This window comes from Mirounga angustirostris, unplaced genomic scaffold, assembly GCF_029215605.1.
Source record: "Mirounga angustirostris isolate CCGP_5_RB_7025 unplaced genomic scaffold, mMirAng1.0.hap1 SCAF_9, whole genome shotgun sequence".
NCBI classification, from domain to species: domain Eukaryota; kingdom Metazoa; phylum Chordata; class Mammalia; order Carnivora; family Phocidae; genus Mirounga; species Mirounga angustirostris.
The window spans coordinates 21,630,382-21,657,810 of record NW_026991717.1 but is presented as its reverse complement, the minus strand read 5'-3'; the positions used below and the strand labels follow the sequence as shown (position 1 = coordinate 21,657,810).

The following is a 27,429-nucleotide window of genomic DNA, read 5'->3' as shown; positions in this document are numbered from 1 at the left end:
GATAAACACAACTATAGTTAAATTAAAAACTTTCTAGTAATGGCTTTGTAGCTTATATTTTATTGGGCTAAAAATCTTGCATATAACAAGTATAAACAATATAAAAATTATAAACAATATAAAAATTACAGAAACAAATGTTTCATTACAATTTTAAATTATAAACAATTATAAAGTGTAAAAAAAAAGTCTACTTGAAAACATTGGAGAATGACCAAAAGTAGGCAGAAACTGGAGGGCCAGCAGCAAAAATAGTAACAATGCATCACAGGATTTTAACATACCTAGATGAATTATAGATGACAACAATAGCAAAAAGGATGAGATTGTAAATGTAAATATATCACTACAAAGGTCTTACATCTTATATGAAGTGGTAAAATATTAACTCTAAGTAGACTGTTTTAAGTTAAGGATGCATATTGTAATTCCTAAACAACTGAAAATCAATGCAATGTAGAGCTAATACATTAAGAGATATTCAAGTAGAATATTGACAGATTTTTTTATTTTAAAAACAGAAAAAGAGGATGAGAAAATAATTAGAATAAAGAGAAAATAAATAGCAAAATGGTAAAACCAAGTACAACCAAACCAATAATTACATTAAATGTGCATGGACTAAAAGCTCCAATTAAAAGATAGAACCAGAGGAACCTGGGTGTCGTTGGTTAGGCATCGGACTTCAGCTCAGGTAGTGATCTCAGGCTCTCTGTTCAGCGGGGAGTCTGCTTGTCCCTCTGTCCCTCCCCCTCCCCCTGCTCGTGCTTTCTCTCTCTCTCTCTCAAATAAATAAATAAAATCTTTAAAAATAAATAAAAGATAGAATGTGTCAGATTAGACTTAACAAGCAATTCCTAACTATGTGATATATGTAAAAGACACAGGCAATTGGGAAGTCAGAGAATGGGAAATAATATATTATTGAAACAAATATCAAAAGAGCCATAGTATTATATTGAAAATAGACTTCAAGACAGGGAGTACTACCAGAGAAAAAGACATCACTTTATAGTCAAAAGGGTCAATTTGTGAGAAAGACATAAAAAATCATAAATGGGTATATACCTAATAATAGGTCTTCAAAATGCATTAAGCAGAAACTGACACAATAATAGGAAGAGAAAAATCCACAATCATAATTAGAGATTTTAATAAAAAAAAGAAAAAACATAATTAGAGATTTTACATGCTTCTCTAATTGACAGAACTAAACAAAAAAAAATCACTAAGGATACATAATAACTGAACAAAAATATCAAAGCTTAGGACTAACTGAAATATAGAACACTATATTCAACAAGTGTAGAACACGTATTTTTTCCTTCTCCTAGTGGTATAAGTTTACTAGTTCTAAAAACTTCTTGTATATTCTAGGCTTGAGTAAATGAATAAATATACTAACAATGGGAGCAAGATTTCTCACTGTTGGAAAAGGCATTATAAATAAGGAAAGAGTGAATACTAGAATTTAATCTGCAGGGGTATTAGATTAGAATCAGAGGTTTTGGTATGAACTCATATATGGAATACATGTAACACACACACACCACACAACCACAATTTTCTAGCCCTGGTGAGTGGTGCTGGGGCAACAGCAGCAATGAGCACATCTGTTTGAAAATATCATTTTCCAAGAGGAACCAGGGTTCTGTGGGAAAATGGCCAATTCCAGGGAAAAGACAGGATAAGCCTGGAACATTTATTAGCCCCGGAAAATAAGAAAGTGCTCAGAGAATAATGGGAACATATCAGAACTCAGAAATTAGTTTGAAGGGCCTTCCACTGTACTGGCCCGGAACAACTGGAAAATCAAAATTCGTAATAAAAGGATTAAAAAACACTGAATAATATAAAAATCAGTCAAGGGGGCGCCTGGGTGGCTCAGTCGTTAAGCGTCTGCCTTTGGCTCAGGTCATGATCCCAGGGTCCGGGGATCGAGCCCCGCATCGGGCTCCCTGCTTAGCGGGAAGCCTGCTTCTCCCTCTCCCACTCCCCCTGCTTGTGTTCCCTCTCTTGCTATGTCTCTCTGTGTCAAATAAATAAAATCTTTAAAAAAAAAAAAATCAGTCAATACTGAAATAAATGAGAAGGGAAAACTTTCCTTACAGAATGCCAAGTAATAGATATAGAAGAAATTAAGTTAGAAAATCATCAATGGATGCCAAAACTGGTGAGTTTGTTGAGGAATGGGATATTCAGAGTATCAAAGTATCTCCCTGATTATTAAGTAAAAAGGAAAAGCAGTAACTTTATAGTGGGGAAACCTGGTGGTCATCACTGTAACAAACTCGAAATGTTTTCAGCACCAGCTTCACCGAAACAAACGGATTATCCTGACCCTCTGTACTGGAGGTACTAAAGACACACCTCTGCTTTGGCTTTCCTGCCAAAAATGTATAACCTCAATCTAATCCTGAGAAAACAGACAAATCCAATTTTGTGAGACGGTCTATATAACTGGCCTGTATGCCTCAAAAATGTTAGTCAAGACAGAGAAAGGCTCAGGAATTGGAAATTAAACAGACATAACACCTAAATACAATGAGGAATCTTAGAATTACTTGATCCTGGACCAGGGGGAAAGAGCTAGAAAGGACATTATTGGGACTATTGACAAAATTTGAATATGGACTACAGATTAATAGCATCATATTGATGCTAAATTTCCTGATTTTGATCATTATACTGCAGCTCTATGTTCGTGAATATTCGTATTCTTAGGAAATACATACTGAAGTATTCAGGGGAAAAGGCCACAATGTCTCTAACTTCTCAAATTGTTCAGAAGAAAACAAGGATAATAAAGCAAATGGAGCTAAATTTCCTGGAATTTTTCTGTAAAAATTATATATTTTTATTTATTTTATATATGTATACATATATTTTATATGAATTTTAAAATATTAAAAAACTAGCTAAAAATGAGACAGAGAACACACAACAAAATGCTCCATCTCATTAGCAGAGAAATATAAATTAATACCACACAGATACATCATTTTATGTCCAGCAGAAAGGCACATTTTTTAAATCCTGCCAATGCCAAGTCTGACAAAGATACGATTAAGTGCAAGTTTGTACACCTACTTTGAAGAACAAGACAGCCTTAATCTTCTGCACTTTCTACCCAGCAATTCTATTCTAAAGGGCATTAGAGGCTAAAGCATAAGAGCGACAGTGTTTGGGAACGGGATGTTCGAAATGGCATTATTCCATATGAAACGAAACAAGTATCTTCACAAGACAGGGTAAATAAAATCATGATAGATGCATACGATATTATATGGCAGCAAAAACAAATAGCATTTTGGATGAATGAGGGAAATCAAGAGTGAAAAAGCAAGCAATAGGTGAGTGTACAGTGTTCTATTTTCCTAAAATTCAAGTACTAGTAAACAATGCATTGACTAGGGATACATGTGGTCAAATATATATGAATGTAAAGAAATGATGAACACACCGCTCAGAACCATGATTTCCTCTTTACCTCCTTACATAGTCAAGCGAAGCAGATGAAGAGCACCACTGAGTATTGCTTTGTGTTTTTGAAGATTTTTTTTTTTAAGTAATCTCTACACCCAATGTAGGGCTCGAATTTAAAACCCTGAGATTTAAGAGTCCCATGCTCCACCAACTAAGCCAACCAGGGGCCCTGTTGTGTGTTTTTAGATAAAGGATGGTTTCTCCAACGTTACGTGATGCTTCTAATTTATAAAGAAGTAGTAGATAAATATTCCACCAGAATGAACACTTCTTAAGCGCAAGAATTACTGTTTTGTTCAGTTATATCCCTGGTACCGACAATACTGCCTGGCAGAGAGTAGGTATATAAAAGAATATAATCTTTAGAATGTATAAAATATTACATTAAAAAAGTGAATGAACAGATATGCCTCACCTAAAGATGGTGGGAAAAATGAAGATAAGAGGGATTCAAACTATGCAGACATCAAACTGCCCTTGGACAGGTAAAGTGAATCATCACTTCAGGATCAAACATTCTGATCCTGATGACTGATTATGAAAGAAAGACTCAAGGGCAAGAGAACTAAGCTCGCAGTTGAATGGGGACTGGCAAACTGAATTTAACAAGAAAGCAGGAACTCTTAGAGCCATATTAACACTCCCATTACTGTAAGGAAATGACACTTTCACTAAGGCTAGACGGAGACCCGGGGTTGCTCGAACTGTTCAGAAGACAAAGGCAAATAGTGAAGAGAACTCTCCTGAATAAAACTTCCAACAAATGACAATTCAGTACTGACTGGTGCTCCAGCTAGCCCCAGCCAGCCTGGTTCTACCCTGACGTGGCCAGCTTCTGTTTATTAGGAAGCAGAAATGCAGAAAGCACATGCCCACGACCTCTTCCTGCCTGCTGACCGACCCCTGTAGATGGAAAACCAGAAGGGCTTTCCCTGCTGCTTCAGGAGAAGCTGTTCTGAGCTGTCTTAGGGCAATTCCATCAAAGCATACTATGAGTTCCTATCAGACAAAAGACAGTTTTCTCTAGAGGCGGAGGTAGTCATGGAAGGCTCACCACACTGCTCACCACCACTGCTCTACCCTCCTTGCTGTGTTCACCTTCTATCACGTCTAGGTCCTGCCTGCCCTCCACGCATCTGACCGTGGGTGGTACCCTAGAGCCTGAATGAAGCCTTCATTCAGGTGGGTGGGAGATCACCTCCCAAGGGGAAGGACGGAAGGCATGTGCAGTGTTTTGTGAAAGGCTGACAGGCCAGTGGGAGAAGAACATCAGGACTCCAAAGAGTGAGGACCCCTGCTGTAAACAGCTGCCTGTGACGGGGACGGCTGGCTCCTGGGCCGTGGTCAGCCTGCAGGCCAACTCCCGCCCACCGGCCAATGCCCTGGGCTGGCCTTCACCTGCCCCAGCGAGGACACAGTGTGGAAAGGGCCTTGGGAGCTAGGTCCAGCTTCACACAGGAAGCAGTTCAGGGCTTTCCAATGACAGTTTAGAGTTTGTCTTTTCAAAATGAGGAATTCTCAAATATCTGCCATCTATGCAAGGAAAAATTCTCAAAAAATTTATTATAAAAGAGAACAATGACAGAATATAAGCTTACACATTAGTATTTACATTATATTCAAAATATATTACAGCTTTAATTTATGAACAGAAATATCCTGTCTTTTCTTCTTTTTCTTTTCTGTTTTCTTTGCATCGCTGATTTGCATTTTTACTTGATCTTGTAATTTGGAAAAGAATGCTTGAGATGACTTTAAGGCTTTGTCTTTACCTTCATCCTGCAATTAAAAATAGTAACACACTTACGCTATAAAATCTGCTTATGAGTAAAAAAAGCCAAATGATTTCAACAGTGTACAAAGTATAAAAATCCAGAAACTAAGAATAAATTATGAAAAATCACACCAGTTAGCACAGACGTATTCTATGAGCTCTATGCTGCTGTGATGTTCTTGTAACGTTAAGGGAGGAGGGAGTGGAAGACAAGGGCTGCCAGGCCCCAGGTGCCGTGAGGGCCCAGAGTTCAGGCTGTTATCCTCGCCAGGCGCCAGTGGTCTCGCACCGTCAGGCGGGCGGTGTCACCCACTGCTTGCCACCGCCTTCCCCACGAGGGCCCCCTGCAGTGGTTTTCTTTCCTGCATCCTTACCTTTAGTAGTGAAGCTCTGCCTGTTTTGGTCAGCTGTTTTAACTTCTCAGAAGCCACTGCCTTCGTGTATTTCTTCGCTTGGTCTGGGTGGTTCTTTTCAAGCAGTTTTCTCCGCTTTTCCTTCTCTTTTAGTTTCATATGCTTCTGATATTTCTTTTTCCTCCTTTCTCGTTTCTTGTCTGTAGCTGTTTTTTCAGCAGCTGTTTTTACATCTCCGGCTTTATTTTTTTCCTATTAAAGGTAACCACCAGCATACCAGTTAATCCAACTTAACACAACTCGGAAATGGGAGGAGTAGCAATTCCACAGAGCATGGCCAATGGGCTATACCTATCGCCAAGAGTTGAGTAACCAGTACCCATCTGCACCCCATAGAGCTTTGGGAGCTCAGCTCTTTAAGACCTGGAATGCATTCTTTGACAAAGCAGACTCTTACAGTGGCAGTTCAGCTCCCAAACTACATCGCAAAGGCAGCCTGGAGAGCTGGTTTATCCTGCTGACAGTCCCAGAAGCAAGCCCCCTCCAGCACTTAAGACTCCAGATGGGGGGGCGCCTGGGTGGCTCAGTCGTTACGCGTCTGCCTTCGGCTCGGGTCATGGTCCCAGGGTCCTGGGATCGAGCCCCGCATCGGGCTCCCTGCTCCGCGGGAAGCCTGCTTCTCCCTCTCCCGCTCCCCCTGCTTGTGCTCCCTCTCTTGCTGTGTCTCTCTGTCATATAAATAAATAAAATCTTAAAAAAAAAAAAAAAAAAAATCCTTAAAAAAAAAAAAAAAAAGACTCCAGATGGGCTTTAGGGACAACCTCGGAGCTAAGCTGCAGAGGACAGCCACTGGCTGGCAGGAGGGGCTCCCAGAAATGGAAGGGAAACATCTATCCAGGAGGATCAATGTCCTCTCTCTTCCCCCCAGCTGCCAGCTTATCCTGCCAGGGCCGTCACCTGCAGAGCTGGCAGAGGTCCTGAAGGGGTGGGTGTGGGTGCAGCAAAGCAAGTGCAGAGGGACAAACAGCCGTGCTGCCAGGCCTGCCGGGAAGATGAGACCTGGCAGAAACCACTGTTTCTGTGTGTAATGCATGAGCTCCAATGTTCATGAGCCAGGGACTGCCTACATTTGGTTGCATCCAACTTCTTCTAATAACCCAAATGTTCTATTCTAGACACTGATTCCAGTGTTGATAAGCATTAAACGGATACAATAATGGGGGAAAATGCTGATATTAAAGGACTGCTAGCATATGAGCAACATAAACCATTTATTTTAACCCAACATCACTGCTAGTATTCAAGTTGGATTGTAACAAGATACAGACATCGGATATTTACAAGAAGCTTTTATAATAATTCTCATACCTGTACCTCATAATATCTGATTACAGAAGACTGATATTTCAATACTGTGTAATACTATTAGTTTGACTATACTTAGAAACTGCTGATACATTAGAATAAAAGCTACAAACTCCAGGATAATGACACTGAATAGAAATCTAGCTATAAACAACTAATTTATATATATATATATATATATATATATATATATATATATATGGCTAAATGTTTCAACACTGGTTTCTTACCTTGACTTCCTCTGGGGCCAGGAGAGCTGCGTCACTCACGCTCACTGGGGCTACCTCCTCCATGGTAATGGCCGGCAGATTTGACACAACTTTAATCTCTGGAACAGGCTAGAAAAGTGACAGTACGTTTAAGAGGAAGTCAGAAATAGTCCTAATATAAAATATTTATATTGCGAAACTACTTTTCTTACTATCCTTTAAAATTGACTTTACTATTATTTTTATGTAGTGGTTCATCACTTACATACAACACCCAGTGCTCATCACAACAAGTACCCTCCCTAATAGCCATCATCTATTTAGCCCACCCCCCATCCACCTCTCCTCCAGAAACCCTCAGTTTGTTCTCTATTGTTAAGGTGTGACCCTATTAATTTAAAGCATAATACATAAAATACTTTATGGCGGGGCGCCTTGGTGGTTCAGTTGGTTAAAAGTCTGACTCAGTTTTGGCTCAGGTCATGATCTCGTGAGTCATGAGATTAAGTGCCCTATAGGGCTCCTTGCTCCGTAGGGAGTCTGCTTGAAGATTCTCTCTGCCCCTCCCCCCACTCACTCACTCACTCTCATATAAATAAATCTTTTACAAAAGCTCTCCTAGGTTTAAAAAAAATAAAAGTTTATGGAGATTATTTAAAATGTGAGATGGCTGATAGCAAAAATCTTAAGCTAACTGGAATGATGGCAGTGTTGGTGGGCATTCCTGCTTGAGGAATCTTGGTATCTGAGTACTTGAGGGTCTTCTCTGTCTCACTGCTGCACCAAGAAGACCTATTTCTACACGTTTGCAGGACATTCCTGCCATATTCAAACACCAGTTCTTTTGCCTACTGCACTAAACTATTCCCATCTGCCACGGATGTGGACATTTTCCAACAATCCTATCTAATGTTAAATAAATAGATTTTTGTGAATATTATCCTGCCTTTGGTCATAGAAAAAAGGCCAGCTATAAGAAATATATAGAAAAAGATGCAAGGAAAAATGCTTATCAGAACAAGAGTCAAAAATAGGCTACTTGATAAACAAATTTCCTCATCTTCCAGCTACTGAAAACCTAGCTTTACAAACAAATGTGAGATGATACAGAACTGCTTTGGAAAACTAAAACAGTATTGAAGTAAATCAAACCTATTAATTGTAAAAAGGAGAAATGTTATGCAATATTAACTGAAGAGCCTTTTTTTTTTTGTGGAAAGAAATGCCCAGGAAAGACAGAAATTAAAACAAGCTTCATACTGATCATGGTAATAACAGGACACCAGTGATTATTTACCTAACACTTACACTAATGCTCTTTGCATTTAATTCTTGCACATCTCTGAGGAGCACCAGGGGGCAGGGACAGGGGCTCTGTCGCTTAAGTGGAGTAAAAGATGGAAGTGTGCCCTGGAAAGAACACAGGACTGAAGAGAGAGGGGCTCTACTGCAGAGAGTGTCACTGACTCCTTCACACACCCTTTTTCCTTACCGCAGTCCTGGCCATATGACAATCAACTAGCAGATGTGTGCCCCAGGAAATTTCAGAGAGAACAACAAGTCATTCACACAACAGGATCCTGGATTCTAACAGGAAAAAATGTCAGAGTCTGAAAGAAATAATTTCTTCCATTGGACCACTGTTTACTTATTTATTAGGAACATTGTATTCCATTCTACAATTTAAAGAGAAATATAAAGAAAATGGAGATAGCCCAGAAAATAACAACAACACAAAAAATGATGAATGGTCAACAGGGTTTAAGGAGATCATGAAATATGAAACTGAATATGAAAAAAAAAGTTCATATTAAGGGGAACCTGTACCGAAAATTCTGTATTTCTGAAGAGGAATAAGAAAGGCTTTCAAACTGGGTCATGTAGGCCCAAATACATTCCCTCCTTCTTCAATTCCCAAGGTTCCAAGGAAGGTCTGAGTACTTCCCCATGTCAGGCTCCGTGTTAGTGTGATGGACACAGCAGGGAAACAGCGGTGAACAAAATACGTTTGTGCAGGCTTGGAAACGAGTAGAGAACGATCGTCAATCGACCAATGGCGATCACAGTGCTATGAGGGAAATGAATGCAGGGAGGAGGGAGATGGCATTCAACCTGACACCCCAGAGATAGGAAGGAGCCAGCCATGGAAATAAGGAAGTACAGCCTAACAAGCAGAGGAGAACCCAGCAGGAAGGTGTGAGGAAGGGGGCGTCCTGCCCCACTGAAGGCACTGGAAGAAGACCAGTGTGGCTGGGGGCAGAAAGCTGTGGAGACCAGAGGGGTGAGAGGGAGCCAGATCACGTGGGGCCTTTAAGGCACAGGAAGGGATCATGTTCTTCACATCAATAACTTTTTCACAGTAAGACCTGCTGGCCAAGAGGGGTTGAGAATTCCTATTTTTTCTTCATCTATTACCTAGCCTACACTAGGAGCTTTGGTATCTAAAGATGGCTCCTGCCACCAAAAACTTACTGTCATAAATTACACCTGATTAACCAAAAACAAAAAAAAAAAGCAGGTGATAAATGCTGAGTGTCTGAAAAGACAAGATACTCACACATGACAGAACACCTAGCCATCAAAGAATCAGAAGGATTTTGGTGATTACCTTTTCTGTATAGATGAAAAGTGAAGCAATTTGCCTAATTCACAAAGCTAGTTAGGGGCAGAATCAAATTCAGGTTTCTGACTTCTAGACTAGTCCCTGAAATTCACGATACCTCATTTCTAGAAAACACAAGGGACACAAAGGGGCAATAGGTGAGCAAGTACCAAAAGGATGGCACAGCATGTTTTATGGGTTCACAGAGGATAGTGAGAAGGAAAGGAAGCTCTAAAAAGTATAGAAGCACTGAGCCAAGCGTGGGGGAGTCAGACAGACAGACAAGATCACTGGAGATCTGGGCCTGGTGCGGGGAACATGATGCAACGGGGAGAACACGGACCCAGTTAGATCCAACCCTCCCAATGTCCTAATAAGCCTTGGTTTCCTCATCTGCAAAACAGAAAGACTACTATCTGCCTTAGTGTTTTGTGGATGAAGAGTTAATGGGCAGGGCCACTACCATCATCAATCCCAACTTTAGTCCTCCTCACAAGACAAACTAACTAGCAACTATCCATAGATGAGATAGCACTGGGAAAATCCCAGAACCGGAGGGTGAGGCTGAAGCAACCCTCCGGACCACAGAGACTGAGAAGGACTACATTAGAAGGGTAGGAGAGGCTACACTCTCACCATATCTCCCTCTCCCAGGCCAGCACCGTGCCCCATTGAGAGAGACCTGGCCTATGGTTTCTCCAGTGGGAAGGGAGCCCAAGGTGGCATTCTACTCCCCATAATTGCAGGACACTTCTGGGCAGGCCCAATCACGTCTGTGTCACGGGGATTGTGGAGGGAATCTGTGGGGCTTGACCACTGAGAATCAGACTGGGATGAAGAACAAGGGCAGGGCTTCTAGCAACCAGTGCTTGGATCTTGGCAGACTGTTGCTCCTCGCAGGAGTGTTCAAGTCGAGATCCCAGCCTGCAGCCTTGCCCATCTGTAGAGCCAAGCTGGTGCTCCTGTCTGGCTCAAAGAGATATCTCCACCCCCAAGATCACTGCAGCATTATTTACAACAGCCAAGTCATGGAAACAATAGAAGTGTCCATCAACAGATGAAAACAAAGATACTATGGTGCATATATAAATACACGCGCAGGGACGCGCAGTGGAATACCATTTAGCCATAAAAAGAAGGAAATCCTACCATTTGTGATAACACTGATGGACCCTGAGGGCATTATGCTAAGTGAGATAAGTCAAACAGAGAAAGACAAATACTGTGTGATCTTGTTAGGCAGGAAACTAGGCACGCGACAGGAGGATGGACCTTAGATGTCCTGCCAGAGCCCTGCCCAGGGACCGCCACATTCTACCCATCTAGCAGTAGGTTTAGTCTTTATTTGACCTATGTCTCTAGAATAGAAATAATGTTGTGGTTGCCCACTCTTGCAGGCACTTAGAAAACATTTTGGAAAGGACATGAATACCTGGCTAATTATTAATAATCCAGGCCTATCACTCAAATGTTGCCACCCTAGGACCCTCCCAAAAGAAAAAAATTATATAAGCCCACACCCCAGAGTTTCTGGGGCCTTTGTCTCTCTTGACTGGCCCGCTCCTCCCTTGGAGTGTATTTTAATAAAACTCTGGGACCCTGGGATCATGACCTGAGCCGAAGGCAGACACCCAATGACTGAGCCACCCAGGCGCCCCTAACTAAACTTACCATGGTAATCATTCCCCAATATACACACCCAGGTATGCCATGCCTTTCAAAAGTTCACACTAGGCCACGTTGCTTTCACAAAAAGACCTACGTTAGTACCTGTTTTTGTTAACTGACAGATATCTGAAAAGAATTTTCACTTTTATAAAAAAAGTGAAAGCAAAAATAGCATTCAGCATCTGTTCTGCAGTGAGCGGCCCTGCCCAGCTCCTTCCTCAGGAACTACACCTGGTATCTCAGCATCAAGCCACCATAGCTTTAAACAGTGTCTGTGAGCATCTGTGCTTTATCTCGATTTATTTGTACATCCATTACAAGACTGGTCCTAAAGTATCAGAAAAGCCTAGAACAGGTTATTTTTGGGGTCTGAAAAGCTAAAAAAAAATTCCATTTAATTAATGGTAATCGCTTTTTTGCTTTACCCCATTTAGGTTTGTGAAAGGTTTTATAGGAACATTTTGCTTTCTGGTGGTGGGGGAACCTATATTATCAAGCCACTGTTGTACATCTTAAACTTACACAGTGTTACATGTCAATTATATCTTAATAAAATTGGGGAAAAGGGGTTAACATACATAAAGGACTTAATATGGCAAATAGCAGGTATTCAGAAAATACCAGGTACAGACATTACAAGTCTCCAGACGAACCACAGGAGGAAAATACAACTGAAGGCTGAACAACAAGAAAAGAGTGAGAAATGAAGAGACCCCGTGGCTAAGACTTTAGGTCTGGCAAGGGCCCATCTGGAGATCAGGGTCGATCAGCAGAGGAAGCCAGAACTGTCTAGGACTAGAAATTCCTACAGGTTTATATCCTAAAACCAAACAAAGAGCTAGCCCCACAGAAGCTCAAAGAGGAATTAAGGTCATATCTGCTCTGACTACACACAAAATTGTTAACACACTTACTGGTTTAGGGATGAAGTGAAAGTTTGAGAGGGCATCCAATTTTAAGAAGAGGGAATCCATCATCTTCTGAATTTCTTTGTGCTCTGGATTTTCTTCTTCTGCTGTTTTTTGCTTAGGAAATAAGTTTAACAACATCAGACTGAGCAGCTTAATACACATCATAGACAAAACACAAGGGTCAATAAGGGTATGTCCCCACTTCTCATCATCAAGGCTTTGGCTTCAAGACACATTACAAGGCAGAACCAAAGTTATCAATACCATGACAGTGCCAGCACCAGCCAAAGAAGCAATGTGGTGTGCATTTTAGGAGCTGCAGCAGCCCCTCCCTCTATGATTCAGAACTTACAATTTAATCCCCTTGGCATTTACTTCTGTCAAGAACTAAGCCACTCCCACTCAGACGGCTACCATTAAAAGAAAGGGGAGCTGGGTAACAAGAGTTGGATGTTGAGGAATTGGGAACTGTTGTGCACTGCTGGGGATGATGTAAATGGTGCAGTCACAATGGAAATGAATAAGGCAGCTCCTCAGAAAGTTAAACAGAGAACTGCCATATGACCTGGCAATTCCATCCTTAGGTAAATACCCAAGAGAATTTAAAAAGAGGTTCTCAAACACATGTAAACATCTGTTCAGAGCAACATTATTCCCAATAGCCAAAAGGTAGAAACAACCCAAATGCTCACAATCCCCTTTTCCCTTTGCCCATAATGCTTATTCTAAAAGGCTAAGACTGTTTTTATTTGTTTTATTAAGGCATAACAAAAACAAAACAAAACACACCAGAATGGGGAAGTGACTGGCTCTTTGCCTCCACAACCCTGATGCCAGAGACGCACTGGAGTCTGTTTCCAATGTCTGTCATCAGAGCCCGCCTTCAGCCACATCTAAGCACTTGCCAGTGCTTCTTTATTTTAACTTAACTCATTTTTTTATCCTGAACATGTTGCTTGCCTCATCCCAGATAGTAATGGCTGTGAAATCATACACATACAACTAGAAGTTCATTCACGTGCTGCGTACCATCAGCTTGCTTACTACCTCCAGGATGGATACAAAACTTTGGAAAATACTCATCATCATCCCCAGATGAACTCTTAATGGAATGGCTCTAGAATTAGCCTAAATTAAGTTCATGCTCAAAAACTTGTGAACTGGGGGCACCTGGGTGGCTCAGTTGGTTAAGCGAATGACTTCGGCTCAGGTCATGATCTTGGAGTCCCAGAATCGAGTCCCGCATCGGGCTCCCTGCTCAGCAGGGAGTCTGTTTCTCCCTCTGACCCTCCCCCCTCTCAGGCTCTCTATCTCATTCTCTCTCAAATAAATAAATAAAATTAAAAAAAAACAAAAACAAAAAACCTTGTGAACTGGCTGCTGAATTCTGAGACATAAATAAAACTAGTATGTACAGGGCTGGTATAGCTGTCGTGTTACATATTTAATTTTTAACTCTCATCATTACAAAATGCTTTCTCTATTTACTGAACCCTCTCAAAGTAGCCAGGCAATGTTCAATGACATGTTCCTTCAACTACCACTTTGGGTTGCAAAGCAGCCAGGAAGAATTAATTCAAATCTTTCCAGATCTTCAACTTAACAGTGGCATCCAGGGCACTGATGGCTATTGCTGCTAAAGTGACATTAATTAATCAAATCTGGCAGGAATCTTAAATGGCTTTTGCAAATAAAAACGCCATCTCATCCCCAAGCACATACTGACCACATCCTCAATAAATCAAGTGTGAAGAAATAATTCAATCACTATACTGGTAATATATTATTATTGGAAATACGACTTTGTCCTATTTAACCAGGTATTTTTTTAAGAATCTAAGTGAAAAGAAACAAGAATCAAAAACCAAATAACCCACCAGACCAAAAATCTGAATGAATTTCACAGATAATGTTCTATCAGTAACTTCTAAAGTATTAATGAAAACTGATTTTAAAATTGTAGGACTACTATAATAATTGCTGGAGAGTAATTAGCTGTGGAACAATTAGGTGACCAATGAATAATTGCAAAATAAGCTCTCCTACCCCCTCAAATTCAGTGGCAATATTATAACCCCTCTATCCCTAACATACTTTCTCACATTTAAATGAGGTGAACCAAGAGCTCAAGATTTATTTCATGAATTTCAGCCATCAGGGTGGAACCAGTAGAACTGATTCTCTACTTCTCTTTTTTTAATAATGATGGCTTTGCCTTCTGGGCTTCCTTACCTGGTTGAGTTTGATGTACTCCTGCTCATAAATTTCAGCGAGGCTCAATTTGCTCTTCTCATGGTCTAACGCTAAACGTTTTTTATATTCATATGCATCCTCTTTAGGTCTTTCTTTACGTACTACATCATCCCAAGCCTGCAATGTACAAGTTGGAAGGCACATAAATTAACAGAATCTATCATTTCATTCTAGGCTCACATAAGACTCTTCCCCTGGAATATTTATGGTCAATCCAGAGTAAGCAAATTATAGCAAAAAGTAATTAATTTCAACCTGCAAAATGACTATTCAAGTCACAAAAAAATAAGTACTAATGAAAAGCAAAGAGAGCATTACTTAAGTTTCCTTTTTGTTTTTGTTTTAAATGCATCTTTCTCCTGGTTACCAACTTTAATTCCCCATTTCCCCATCACGGTTTGTTTAGAAGTCAATACTTTTTGTTTGTCTTGTTGCATTCAAATTTAAGGATAGTCCACATATAGTATCTACCCTTCAAACTCTTCCTATTTGGAGCAAACATACACGTTTTAAAGCCATCCCTTATTGTACATGTCACACACCCTGTTTTATTCTAAGTTCACAAAATAAGATCAATTCTTTCTTTTCCCATGTGATTGATATTTATTGAACACCTCTGTAGCAGAGTGTGTAGATGCCCTGCTTCATATCCCCGGCCCATCTCTGAGTTCACCTGTAGCTGCAGGGAAATCATGTCTGTACATGCTGACAGCTTCCCATATCAAGCTGGGACTCTGCTTATCCTGTGGGTTTCTGGAATGCCAGGGGATCTTGCCTGCCTGTGCTCAAGACAGCTCTGAGGTGTCTAGCACGTAACACCTCCAGAGGCTGCTCCTGACCCATTAAGGACTGAGTTTAGTGGATAAATATTCCAGCAGATCCATTCCTGGTGGGGTAAATCTGAGACAAATTCTACATAGATCCTCAGGGGTCCCCAGCAGGTTTCATTCCCAGTTGCCCACTGTGATGGTTAATTTCACATGTCAATTTGACCGGGTGAAGCGATGCCTAGATGGTAACACATTATATCTGAGTATGTCTGTGTGGATGTCTCTGGAAGAGATCAGTATCTGAACTAGTAGACTGAGTAAAGAAGATGCCTTCACTAACGCAGGTGGACATCATCCAATCTACCGAGGGCCCAAACAGAACAAAAAGTGGGAGGGAGGGTGAATCTGCTCTCTACTTGAGCTGGGACATCCATCTTCTCCAGTCCCTGGACATCAGTGCTTCTAGTTTTCAGACCTTTGGGCTCGGATTGGAACTTTATCACCAGCTCCCCTGGTCCTCAGGTCTTGGGATACAGCATTCCTGGTTTTCTGCTTGCGGATGGCAAACCATGGGACTTCTCAACCTCCATCATCACATGCATCCTTTCCTTCCTCATTTGGGGTTATTGAAACACTTTTCAGTATTCGATTTTAATGTATCAATTGTGTTTTTGATTATCTTCCTATACTTTTTAAGTGGTTGCTCTAGGGATCTAAGATCAATCCTTAAACAAAAACTTTGCTAGGTTTTTTTTTTTTAAGATTTTATTTATTCATTTGACACAGAGAGAGAGAGAGAGAGCACAAGCAGGGGGAGCAGCAGGTAGAGGAAGAAGCAGACTCCTCGCTGAGCAGGGAGCCCAATGCAGGGCTTGATCCCAGGACCCTGGGATCATGACCTCAGCTGAAGGCAGACGCTTAACCCACTGAGCCACCCAGATGCCCTTTTGCTAGGTTTTTAACATTTGAAAAAAAATAAACCCTTTATTTGTCCCAGCAGATACTGTGCCTAGGTGAAAGGTCCCAAGTATGACCACATCAGGTAAGAACCAGTCACCATACCTATCACCCTCCACCAGCTTCACCAGGCACCAACAGACAGGTGAACAAGGGGCAAGGAAGATCAGCAGTGGCTCTGGCCGCCCCCTTCTCCTCATGAACAACTGCCCATCTTTCCAGAGCACTAGTGAAAGGCAGTGTCTCACACAACAAAAGCAACAACAAAAAATGTGGATAGTGTATACTTAGTAGTAGACTTCAGGGTAGATTTAGGGCTTTAAATGAAGAATTGATGGGCACCTGGGTGGCTCAGATGGTTAAGCAGCTGCCTTCGGCTCAGGTCATGATCCCAGGGTCCTGGGATCGAGTCCCGCATCGGGCTCCCTGCTCCTTGGGAGCCTGCTTCTCCCTCTGCTTCTCTCTCTCTCTCTCTCTGTCACTCATGAATAAATAAAATCTTTAAAAAATAATAAAAAATAAAAAATAAATGAAGAATTGATACAAACAAAATTTCTATGAAAACAAAGAGTGATGGTCCCAAAATAGTCTCATACTATTTCTAAAAATTTCAGTGAATTTTAAATTAAGTTTCATTCTTACTGACCTGATCTCTTATCCTCTGCTTAATGATATCTTCCAGTTGAAGGGTGGTTTCCTCTGTGATCACAGGTGCTAAGGGAAATATAACATGTACTCATTAGGTAGGTATAAATTAGGCCAGTGGTTCTCAAAGGGTGGTTCTTGAACCAACAGCATCAACACCTGGAAACTACTAATTGCTGGGTGAATTAATAGTACTGTGGCTATGTAAGAGAATGTCCTAATTCTTAGAAGATACATGTAAAAGTACTTAGAGGAGTGAAGAATCATGATATTGGTAAGTTATTTTCAAGTGATTCAGGGGAGAAAAGTACACACACTCGATCACATACATACCCAAGGCAGGGAAAGCAAATATATCAAAATGTTAACTGGTGAATCCAGCTCAACAGCATCTATATGTCTGCTGTACTGTTTTTTCAACTTTTCTGTATGTTTACAAGTTTTTTTTACATTTTTTAAATTACTTTTATTATGTTAGTCACCATACATTACATCATTAGTTTTTGATGTAGTGTTCCATGATTCATTGTTTGCATATAACATCCAGTGCTCCATGCAGAACGGGCCCTCTTTATACCCATCACCAGGCTAACCCATCCTCCCACCCCCCTCCCCTCTAAAACCCTGTTTGTTTCTCAGAGTCCATAATCTCTCATGGTTCATCTCCCTCTCCAATTTCCCCCCCTTCATTTTTTTCCTTCCTACTATCTTTGTTGTTTTTTGTTTTTTTTTAACATATAATGTATTATTTGTTTCAGAGGTACAGGTCTGTGATTCACCAGTCTTACACAATTCACAGCACTCACCATAGCACATACCCTCCCAATGTGCATCACCCAGCCACCCCATCCCTCCCACCCCCCACCACTCCAGCAACCCTCAGTTTGTTTCCTGAGATTAAGAATTCCTCATATCGGGCGCCTGGGTGGCTCAGTTGGTTAAGCGATTGCCTTCGGCTCAGGTCATGATCCCAGGGTCCTGGGATCGAGTCCCGCATCGGGCTCCCTGCTCTGCGGGGAGCCTGCTTCTCCCTCTCCCACTCCCCCTGCTTGTGTTCCCTCTCTCGCTGTGTGTCTCTCTCTGTCAAATAAATAAATAAAATCTTTAAAAAAAAAAAAAAAAGAATTCCTCATATCAGTGAGATCATATGATACAAGTTTTTAAAACGAAAAGTTGGAGGGAAATAAATAAAACTTCTCTTTCTATGAAATAGAACCGTAGAAAAAGCGAGGAAACACACACTTGCAGGAGCCCAGTGGGCTCACGTACCCATGCGGACTGCGTGGTCAAAGTGCAGAGTCTCCTCTAGGAGGCTGTTCTCTGGGCGCTTTTGAGCTGTCACTTCCCCTTGAAGCTGCCAAGGTTTTTTTTCCAACAACTCTTTTTCTAAAAATGCAATTTTTTCATTCATCTAAGAAAGAGAAAAAGTTATTACACATTTAGGAAACAAAATCAGGATTATAGCTAAATAAAAGCAACTGACTTTTTTTTTTTTTTGACAGAGGGAGAGACAGAGAGAGAGGGAACACAAGCAGGGGGACTGGGAGAGGGAGAGTAGGCTTCCCGCTGAACAGAGAGCCTGATGTAGGGCTCGATCCCAGGACCCTGGGATCATGACCTGAGCCGAAGGCAGACACTTTTAACGACTGAGCCGCCTAGTGCCCCTCAACTAACATCTTTAAAAGCACAGAAACAAGAAACGCATTATTCCTCAATACGCTTGTTTTAATCTTGCCACCGTTTTATTACTAAGCCAACAGTGACCTCCTATTCCTGACACTTGAGGTGGGGTAACACGCTGCAGATGACCCTCCTCTTTCCCTCCCTGATTTGAAATGCCATGTTTATAATATACTGAATTCCCCCAGAAGAATTTGGGTAGATTTCTGGGCTCTATTCTAATCTAATGGTCTATCTATTCACAAGCCACTATCAATTTTAATTATTAGAGCATTACAAGATTAATTTATTAGAACATTAGTAACTGAAGGAGCCTCTTTTGACCCCACACTCCCAAATCCAAATTATCTCTAACTACTAAAAGACATCTATAATGACTTTATAGCGTACAGAATGCCAGCCTTCTCAGTCACTTTACTGAGTTCTCATATTTTTCCTAATAGCTTTCAATTCATCTGCTTAGGTTTTTCCAGTATCTTTTGCAAATATTAACACTCACTTTAGTTTTTCTTACCTCTTATCTTTCTCTTTCGTAGTTGCACTAATACTTCTACAAGGATGTTAAAAAACAGTGGTAACGGTAATTGTGGACGTTCTTATTCTTCATTTTAAAAGGGTATTTCTAGAATTTCACCACTGAGCATGACAGCACTTTCTGGCTAGATGGGTTTGTATTTCACTACAAGTGAAAATTAGGAATGGATACTGAATTTCATCAAATGTCTTTTTGACATATAAAAGAACCGTATGGTTTTCTCCTTATTCTGTTATTCTGTTAAAACCAAGAATTATAGTAATAGATTTTCTAATCCTGAAATCAAGAAAATGAGGCCCATTTAGTTGTGGTGTTGTTAGTCTTCCACTGTGTTATTTTGGATATTTACATCACTATTCATAAATGAAACTGTGTGTGAGTGTTTTAACGTCAGGTTTGGGTATCATGTTATAATAGCTTCACAAAAAAAAAGTTTAGAAGGTGTACTCTTTATACGTGGGAATTGATCAAACAACATTCAATCATGTATTTCTTGAAAGTCTGATATAATTCTCCAGTAAAACTAAACCTTTTTTTTCTTCTTTTTTTTTTAAGAAGACACAGGGAGGTTAGGACACTAACTCAATGCAATTTCACATTTTCTTTCCCAATGCTGCCCACCCCCTTTTAAATCTTCTCTCTCTTCTAGGAACAATCTGACAATCATGGATTTAACTCATTCTCTTTTTCTAATAATTCTTTTGATATCCATGATATAACTGATTATTTGCCTAGCCTCGTTTCTAATTGTGTGATATAATTTTAATGTGATTAAATGGCAAAGACAAATAATTGGAACCAGGCTATATCTATTTTTGCAAATGGCACTTCATTTGTCTGAAATCATTTCATAAGGAAATAATTTTTATCAACTTTGGAAGATGTGTTTGAGATGGAATTAATTAACATTCAGACTATGTGGAGCCATCTACAAATTATCTCAAAGAAGCAGTATCCTTATGAGCAGTTGAAACAGCTACAAAGAGAGGTTCACAGGACAGCTAATTTAAAAAAAAAAATGCCATTAGTATAAAGAAACCAGGGACAGAGGGAAAAAACAGGTTTTTACACAAATCGAAAGCCACACGTTGGGAAATACAGCACTTTTGCAAATTAGCTACCTTCCACATGGGGATTTTTATACAGTGTCTGGTAGAGAGTAGCACCAAGATTTTTGTTTTTTATCGTTTTTTAAAGATTTTATTTATTTATTTGAGCAAGCGAGAAAGAGAGAGAGAGCACATGAGAGGGGGGAGGGTCAGAGGGAGAAGCAGACTCCCTGCTGAGCAGGGAGCCCAATACGGAACTCAATCCTGGGACTCCAGGATCATGACCTGAGCCGAAGGCAGTCGCTTAACCAACTGAGCCACCCAAGCGCCCAGATTTTTGTTTTTTAAGCATCTGCCTTCGGCTCAGGTCATGATCCCCTCCCCCATCCTGGGATCAAGCCCCATATCGGGCTCTGTGCTCAGCAGGAAGCCTGCTTCTCCCTCTGCCCGCCTGTCTGCCTACTTGTGATCTCTCTCTGTCAAATAAATAAAATCTTTTAAAAAATAAATATATAAATAAAGGATAAGTAAGCATTCCACCAAGAAAAAGAGTAGATTAGTTATCTGTGAGTTGCACAGTTCTGGTAAACATATAAAAAATTCCTTAAATTCCCAATTCTTACCTTTTCCTGTCTTTTTTCAAAAGAGGATTTAACTTCATCAGAATCTTTCTGTACATTTAAGATATTTGTATCCTCACTTTCCTCATCATCTGGCAAAGCAAAGGTCACTCTTTTCGAGGTTTCTTTATGTTGTTTACTGTCTTCACTCTCTTCAAGGTCATTATCTTCATCACTATAGTACCAAAACACTTATGAAAGGATAATACACTATTTTTCATTAGGAAAACAAAACCAATTCTCTAGAAAAGATATTCTGTATACCTTATGCAAATAGTCAGAATTCCAGTCATTCAATTAAGGAACAGAAGGTATTATTTAGGTGAAACGGAACAAAAAGTATGCAATATATAAAAAATAAATTATTCCTCAATCTATAATACAAATGTATCTCACAATAATAACAGTATTTTTATTGGCACAAAAAGCAAACAAAAGCTCCTTGTAATAAAGGTTTGATTGCCACTGCCAGCGATATTTATCTTCATCAGATTATCTCTAAAGCCCCTTTAAACTCGGAGACTTTCTTCTGGCTACCTTGTGACTATCTGATCTTAGAGAATGTAACTTCTTAGGACAAACGTATTTGACAATTATGAGTACACACATATAATTGGATGGTTCTAGCTTACAGGATTCAAAATACTCACGTTTCAGAAATGCTCCCTTCTCCTTCTTCGTCAGCAATTTCTTCCTCATCTTCATCTGAACCCAGTTCATCATCATGAACACTTGCTAGTTCTTCATCACTTTCAACTGGATCAAAGAAGTCTTTGTATTTCAAGTTTCTGGAACTTTTACCTGACTAAAGTAAAAAGACTTTTCAAACTTTCAATTAAGAACAGAAGAACACATTAAATCATGCATATATGTGAATGCCTATTACATACAGGGAACTGGTAACTGGCAACACTACCATAAAACTGTAAGAACTACTAGACTTGAACAAACTGGAAGGAAGCATAGATTCATTTATAAATGGTAAGACAGAGCACAATATTCCTAACTCTAAAGCTTCTAACTATAATTATTTCCAAAATATCCCTGCCTAAAGTATACAAATGCCTTCCTCTCCCTGTTATTTTTAGCGTTTGGTGAGAATATGTTTGAGGGAAATTCTGAATACCTCTAACGTGTGATTATGGTTCTTACGCTACAAAACAATGTGGTAAGGAAATGATAGCTTCAGTTTAATTTTTCTAGTCCATTGTTTTCAACTGATCTAAATATTTCATTTACACCCTGGTAAGTTTTGAGGTATTTTAAACCTCTTCTCAAGAAATAAAACAAAATCTAATTTAAGGAGGTAGAAAGTCCTCTCTCTCTTCTCCCAAAACTTTACCTTAGGTTTTTGACTTCTAAGCAGTTCTCCCTCATCTTCATCAGAATCAACGTCTTCAAAAAAATCAATGTCTTCCTCTTCCTCATCATCTTTTTGTTCTTCTTCCTTTTCCATGTTTTCTAAAAAGGTCTCCATTTCAGACAGTTTGAAAAATTTATCATCTACTATGGACTTCTCTCTTGGTTTCCTAGGCACTTTGTCTTGCACCTTGCTCTGTTGCTCCAATTTGCTGATATCAAAATCAAGATCAGAATCCTCATCACTGAAAACTGGACTTTTCCTCAGATCAACTTTGCTCAAGTTTTTAGCTCTCTCATCCACTTTAGAATCATCAACACTCAGGTCAGCCACTTCCTCCTCCTCCAGATCTTGTATGAGGGCCTCCTGGCCATCAGACTCCACCTCTGAGCCATCCTCTTCACACTCCTGCTCTTCAATCTCTGGAAGAAGACTGATGTCTTTGTCTTTAATGGTTTTACTAACTGCATCCTGGAAGTACTGTAAAATTGGTTCATTTTGCAATTCTAGTTGTTGCCAAATCTGCTCATCATCAAAATTGTCTATCACCAGTTTTTTTAACGGACTTCCGTGGATCCTGTCATTCTCTAATATTTTATTAAAATCATAAAGTACTTTTGTTAATGAAGTGAAGTTTGATGCCAATTCATCTTGAATCCTATTAAGGGAGCACAAGGAGGAAGTTTAAAGAGATTTATAATTATAGGCAATAATTTCACAGCACTGTGAATTAAAAGGAAAAAGAAGCCCAACTCTTGTGCAAAATCAAACTTGAATGAAATATCAATTTTAAGTATAGATTCTGGCCCCTAACAGTGTATTATCTTGCTGAGGCACCACACTAATATATAACTAAGTCTGTGATCTGCTATATGGATTTTAGGCAGGCAAACTATTACACACCTCTTTGCTTAAAGATATATAGTGAATCTTAGCCTTAAATGCTCAACTCTGCTATATTATATGCCACTCCATTCAGTCAGCCAATGGTTAACACTTGCTTTGGCAAGAGTGGTCAGAGAATACCTCTGAAGATGTAACATCTGAAATGAGACCTGTATATAAGGAGACAGTCTTACAAAGACCTGGAAACATGTATTTCAAGCAGAAAAAACAGTGAGAACAAATTTCCTAAGATAGAAATGAACTTGGTGAGTTTGAGGAACAGAAATGCCAGCATAGCTGGAGTGTGTGAAGGAGGCAGAAGGCCAGGGAGGTAGATGGGAGCTGTATCATGCAGGGCTCAGAGGTAAGAGTTCGCTGTTTTAAATGTAAAGAGAAGCCATCAGGTGATTTTAAGCAAAGGAGGAAAATGATGTAATTTACACTTTGGAAAGATGGCCAACTGAAGGAAAGGAACGAAAGTACAGTAATTAGGTTGACACAGCCATCCAGGCAAAGGATGATAAACAACTGTGCAGGGGTTAGAGCAGCAGATACTGCGACAAGCAAATTTAGAATATAGTTTGAAGATAGAACCAACAAAATTTGCTGATGAATTAGAGGTAGAAAGGAGAAAAAGGAAGATATCAAGGAAGCAGCTTAGTTATATGTCTGAACGACTGAAAAACCAGAGGTGCCAGTTACTCAGGTAGGGAAGGCAGGTGCATGTGGAAAAGATTTCAGGGAGGGCAGAGTATAAGAGAGTAAAACAGAAACAACAGGTCATTTCGGACATAGGAAATTTGAGATGCTGAGAGCGTACATGGCTGTAGCTGCTGTGCGCCTGAAGCTCAAGGGAAAGGTCGGGTATGAAACACAAATCTGAGAGCCACACTTTCATAGATCATACTTAAAGTCCTTCAACAAAATACGAAGAGCTTGTGTTGGGAAGAGAGATGAAAGTCCTAATTCTCAAGAAGCTCATCGTGGGGGGGGGGGGGTGATAGACAACAAATTTAATACTTTCAATAAAGTATGATGAGTAAGTAAGCACTGGGTGGTTTGGGAGCGTGTTGGAGAAAAGAGCAACCAACCTAGTGCACGCGCACCTGAAGAGTAGGGGGGTGCGTAAGACTCAATGGAAGGCTCTGGGCGTTCCTAATTGAGCTTAGTTTGGTTACTACACGACTGGGAGATCTGCACTGCACAGCATTTAACAATTTAAAATTTTTTGATAGGCTAGGGGAGCGTAACTATCTGAAATCTGGGGGAAACAGATGTACGCTTCCCTTCACCTTCCCCCTACTCCAGAATTTGCTGGGGGCCAGCAGTCCGCGCCCACGTGAGACCCGGGCCGCACCCCGAGCCCGGGTTCCGTTCACTTACGTGAGAAAGCACTCTGGCTGGCCGGTGGCTTTACCAACCTCCTTCACACACCGCTCCAAGGTCCGTCGACGCCAGGCGCGCGGGGCCATTGCTGTCTACAACTCGGGACACAGCGCCGCATGCACAGGAAAAGGGCCGCCCGGAAACCGCGCCACAAAGACGCGCCTCGCACAACCTGGACCCTGGAGACAAAGGTTCCGCGGCGTACAGGTTCCGGACCCACCCCCTGCCAGGGCCAATGGCAGCGCAAGAACTTTCACTGGGCCATTGGTCAGTTCTAGCGCCTTTCTCTAAACTTTCTGTTTTGTATTCCTGAGGGGCCCACAGGGGTGACGCGTCCTTCGTTTAAGTTCCTGCTTTAGATGCACTGGGTGGCTTCAATACGTAAAATAAGAACAAGCCCACCCGCGGCAGCATAGGAACGCAGCAACGCTCGCCACGCCCCCTAACCTCGTAGGCCCCGCCCCCGGCCGCGTTGACCTGCGCGTCGACTGAGCGCCTTTCCCCGGGAGAAGCACGTCGGGCTTCAGTGGGTCACTTCCCACGATGGCGCGCGTGTTGAAGGCGGCGGCGGCGGCAGTGGCGGTGGCGGTGGCGGCCGAGAGCGCAGTAGGTGAATACCCCGCGCGGTCGGGGCTCTTCGGGGGGCGGGGCGCGCGGGACGCGAGGCCTGGAGCTGGAGGAGGCGGCCGGCGGCCAGAGCACCTACGTCCACTGCGCTCTGTCCCCCGGTCACACCGTAGGCAGAAGGGATCTCCCAGGAACGCCTCAGGTTAGCGTGAGGGTTCTAGTATTCGATTCTCACAGCCACCTGAGGAGGTGTGTGCAGTTGACCTTGCCCCTCTATATAGGTGGCCTCAGAGAGGCGAGGGACCTGCCCAAGGGGACAGACAGCAAGGCTGGGACAGAAGTAGATGAAGTAAATGGCAGAGAGACAGTGAGTGTTCATTTCCAGTACACCGTAGGAGATGCGAGAAACCAGAAAAAAGGGCAAGTCCTTTAAAAAACGTAAGCTGAACTCCCAAGTACTTCCAGTATCCCTCTGGAAACACTCGGAGGCCAGTTGTGTGAAGAATACCAAGGGAGTGTTTTTTCCCTCCTGTCTTACTATGTTTATTATTCCGTATATAAACAGGAAAGACAAAGGCAGACGGATTTGGAAGGTTCCTTGAGTCCTCTACACCTCCCTTAAAAAAAAAAAAAAAGCTGGATAGACTCAGTAATGACAGAAACTCAAGTTTTCTGACTCTCAAGCCACCCACTTTCTCCTCTTTCTTTTTCCTCTTCTTCATCAGAGGGCCACTATTTCAATTAATCTGAAATTCCCTGTTAGGAAGAGTGCCAGGTGGTAATGTCTCAAGAGTTACTCCTGAACATTTGCCATAAAGCCTTCAGCTTAGAACCTTCAGAAAGTGTTCAGGGATGAACCTTTAGTAATGTTAGATCGGCTTGCTAGATAATGCTCTCTCTATTCCACCCATTCAAATTTACAGTTCTAGCCATCCTTTGAAGTCCCGTCTCCAACTAACCAGTTCTTTATTGATCACTATAGTCTTCCTTACCAGTCACAACATTTCTTACACATTTATCATTGCAAGTCCCCAGGGCTAAGTGATGAGCCACATACAAAGAAGTGCACCATAGTAGTTTTCGTTGTCTCCACACTTTATCAGTTTGAAGAGGTGATATGTATACATGAAAAAACATTAAAATAGGCTGAGCAGAGCTTGTTGAAATGAATCTAATAGGTGATTCTCGAGTTTTTATAGTAACACACCCTTCTGGTCCCTCCTTCCTCTCCCTGGTAAGATACAAGCAGCATCTTAGCTCACACACAGTTGCAAGTAACCCTTTGCAAAAAAACAAAGATAAGAAAAATAAGACAGAGTCATCTCTTACTATCTCTTAGAAAGCCATCTGTTAGAATGTAGATATTGTTCATAAAACATACACTGAAGATATTAAAAGTTGAAAAAAGAATGGTAAAAATTTTAGAGGAAAGAGAAGATTCAACATTATGGTTTAGTAACATCAACTTTGATGTCAGACAGACCTGGGCTTGAGGCCCAGCTTAGTGTGACCTTGAAGAAATTACTTAATCAGGCCTATTTTCCTTGCCTGCAAATGGGAAAAATAATATTGTCTGATGCACAGAGTTATGGTGAAGATTGAAGTGCTCACTGAACTATTACTGGTATGTCTGTTTTATGGCCATGAGAACTAATAAGCAGAGCTACGCTAGCGCATGATGTACTCCCACTTCAGAATTCATGATGTCACAGTTTGCTTAGGCAAGATTACAGACTTAGGCAAGCTTACAGGGCAGATTGTTGCATAACTCTAAATGAAATAAAGCCATGGGTCTCTACTGGTAATGAGGTCGAATCAACAAGATGGTACATGATGGTATGCCATAGGATTCAGTTCTCTACTGTTGGTAAATCCCAGCAGTATGGAGAATGCCTAGAGACTAGGGAGTATCTGCATTGGGGATAATAGCTAGCTTATACAGTTCTTGAAAGGCAGAACTGTTACATAGTTTCCACTTCTATATGATATTAAAAGGAGTTCTCAAAGCAATCTTCGTGAGCAGTGTGGGTGAGTCAGAGGGTTACTATAAACAACTAATTTTAACTTGAAAAAATTGTAAATCACTATTCTTTATCAAAAAGCAAAAGGAGAACTATGCCTATAATACCTTCCAGCAGCATTATTCCACCAGGGTGTTAGTAGTCACTAAATACTGAAATACTACCAAAGATCTTCTAAAATCACAGCCCACACCGTAAGTTTTCCAGAGTAAAAGGAGACTAGTCCCCTTGTCATAAAAAGTAGTAAGTTGTGGATTGATGAAATGATGCAGGGAATACAGAAATACTATGTGTGTCAAAACATAAATACAAGTAATACAAGTAATCTTTAGT

General features: G+C 40.9%; 2 protein-coding genes across 5 annotated transcripts in view; one reads left to right on the top strand and one right to left on the bottom strand.

Annotated features, from left to right (window-relative positions):
* Positions 1–40: 40 nt before the first annotated feature.
* MPHOSPH10 (M-phase phosphoprotein 10) lies at positions 41–24,679 on the bottom strand. Its single transcript, XM_064570022.1, has 11 exons — positions 24,506–24,679; positions 22,220–22,895; positions 21,528–21,682; positions 20,881–21,052; positions 18,263–18,404; positions 16,995–17,062; positions 14,601–14,738; positions 12,372–12,482; positions 7,209–7,316; positions 5,635–5,865; positions 41–5,265 (listed from the first exon to the last, which is right to left on the bottom strand). Exons 1-11 carry the CDS (start codon positions 24,592–24,594, stop codon positions 5,116–5,118), a joined length of 2,040 nt encoding a protein of 679 aa, XP_064426092.1. The 5' UTR covers positions 24,595–24,679; the 3' UTR covers positions 41–5,115.
* Positions 24,680–24,958: 279 nt separating this feature from the next.
* Positions 24,959–27,429, top strand: part of MCEE (methylmalonyl-CoA epimerase) — a 76,205-nt gene continuing 73,734 nt past the window's right edge. For all 4 annotated transcript variants that reach the window (XM_064570026.1, XM_064570024.1, XM_064570025.1 and 1 more), the window contains exon 1: positions 24,959–25,118. In XM_064570026.1, coding sequence (XP_064426096.1) covers positions 25,052–25,118 — 67 coding nt within the window. In that variant the 5' untranslated portion in view covers positions 24,959–25,051. The remainder of the gene's footprint in view (positions 25,119–27,429) is intronic.

What these genes read in the sequence shown, in the direction of transcription:
- MPHOSPH10 (XM_064570022.1), bottom strand. Translation starts at nt 24,594, where the DNA reads ATGGCCCCGCGCGCCTGGCGTCGACGGACCTTGGAGCGGTGTGTGAAG. An exon ending in TGACCACGCAGTCCGCATGG is followed by an intron (nt 17,063 to 18,262) that starts GTACGTGAGCCC and finishes TATTTCCCTTAG; the next exon opens with CACCTGTGATCACAGAGGAA. An exon ending in TGGCCCCAGAGGAAGTCAAG is followed by an intron (nt 5,866 to 7,208) that starts GTAAGAAACCAG and finishes TACCTTTAATAG; the next exon opens with GAAAAAAATAAAGCCGGAGA.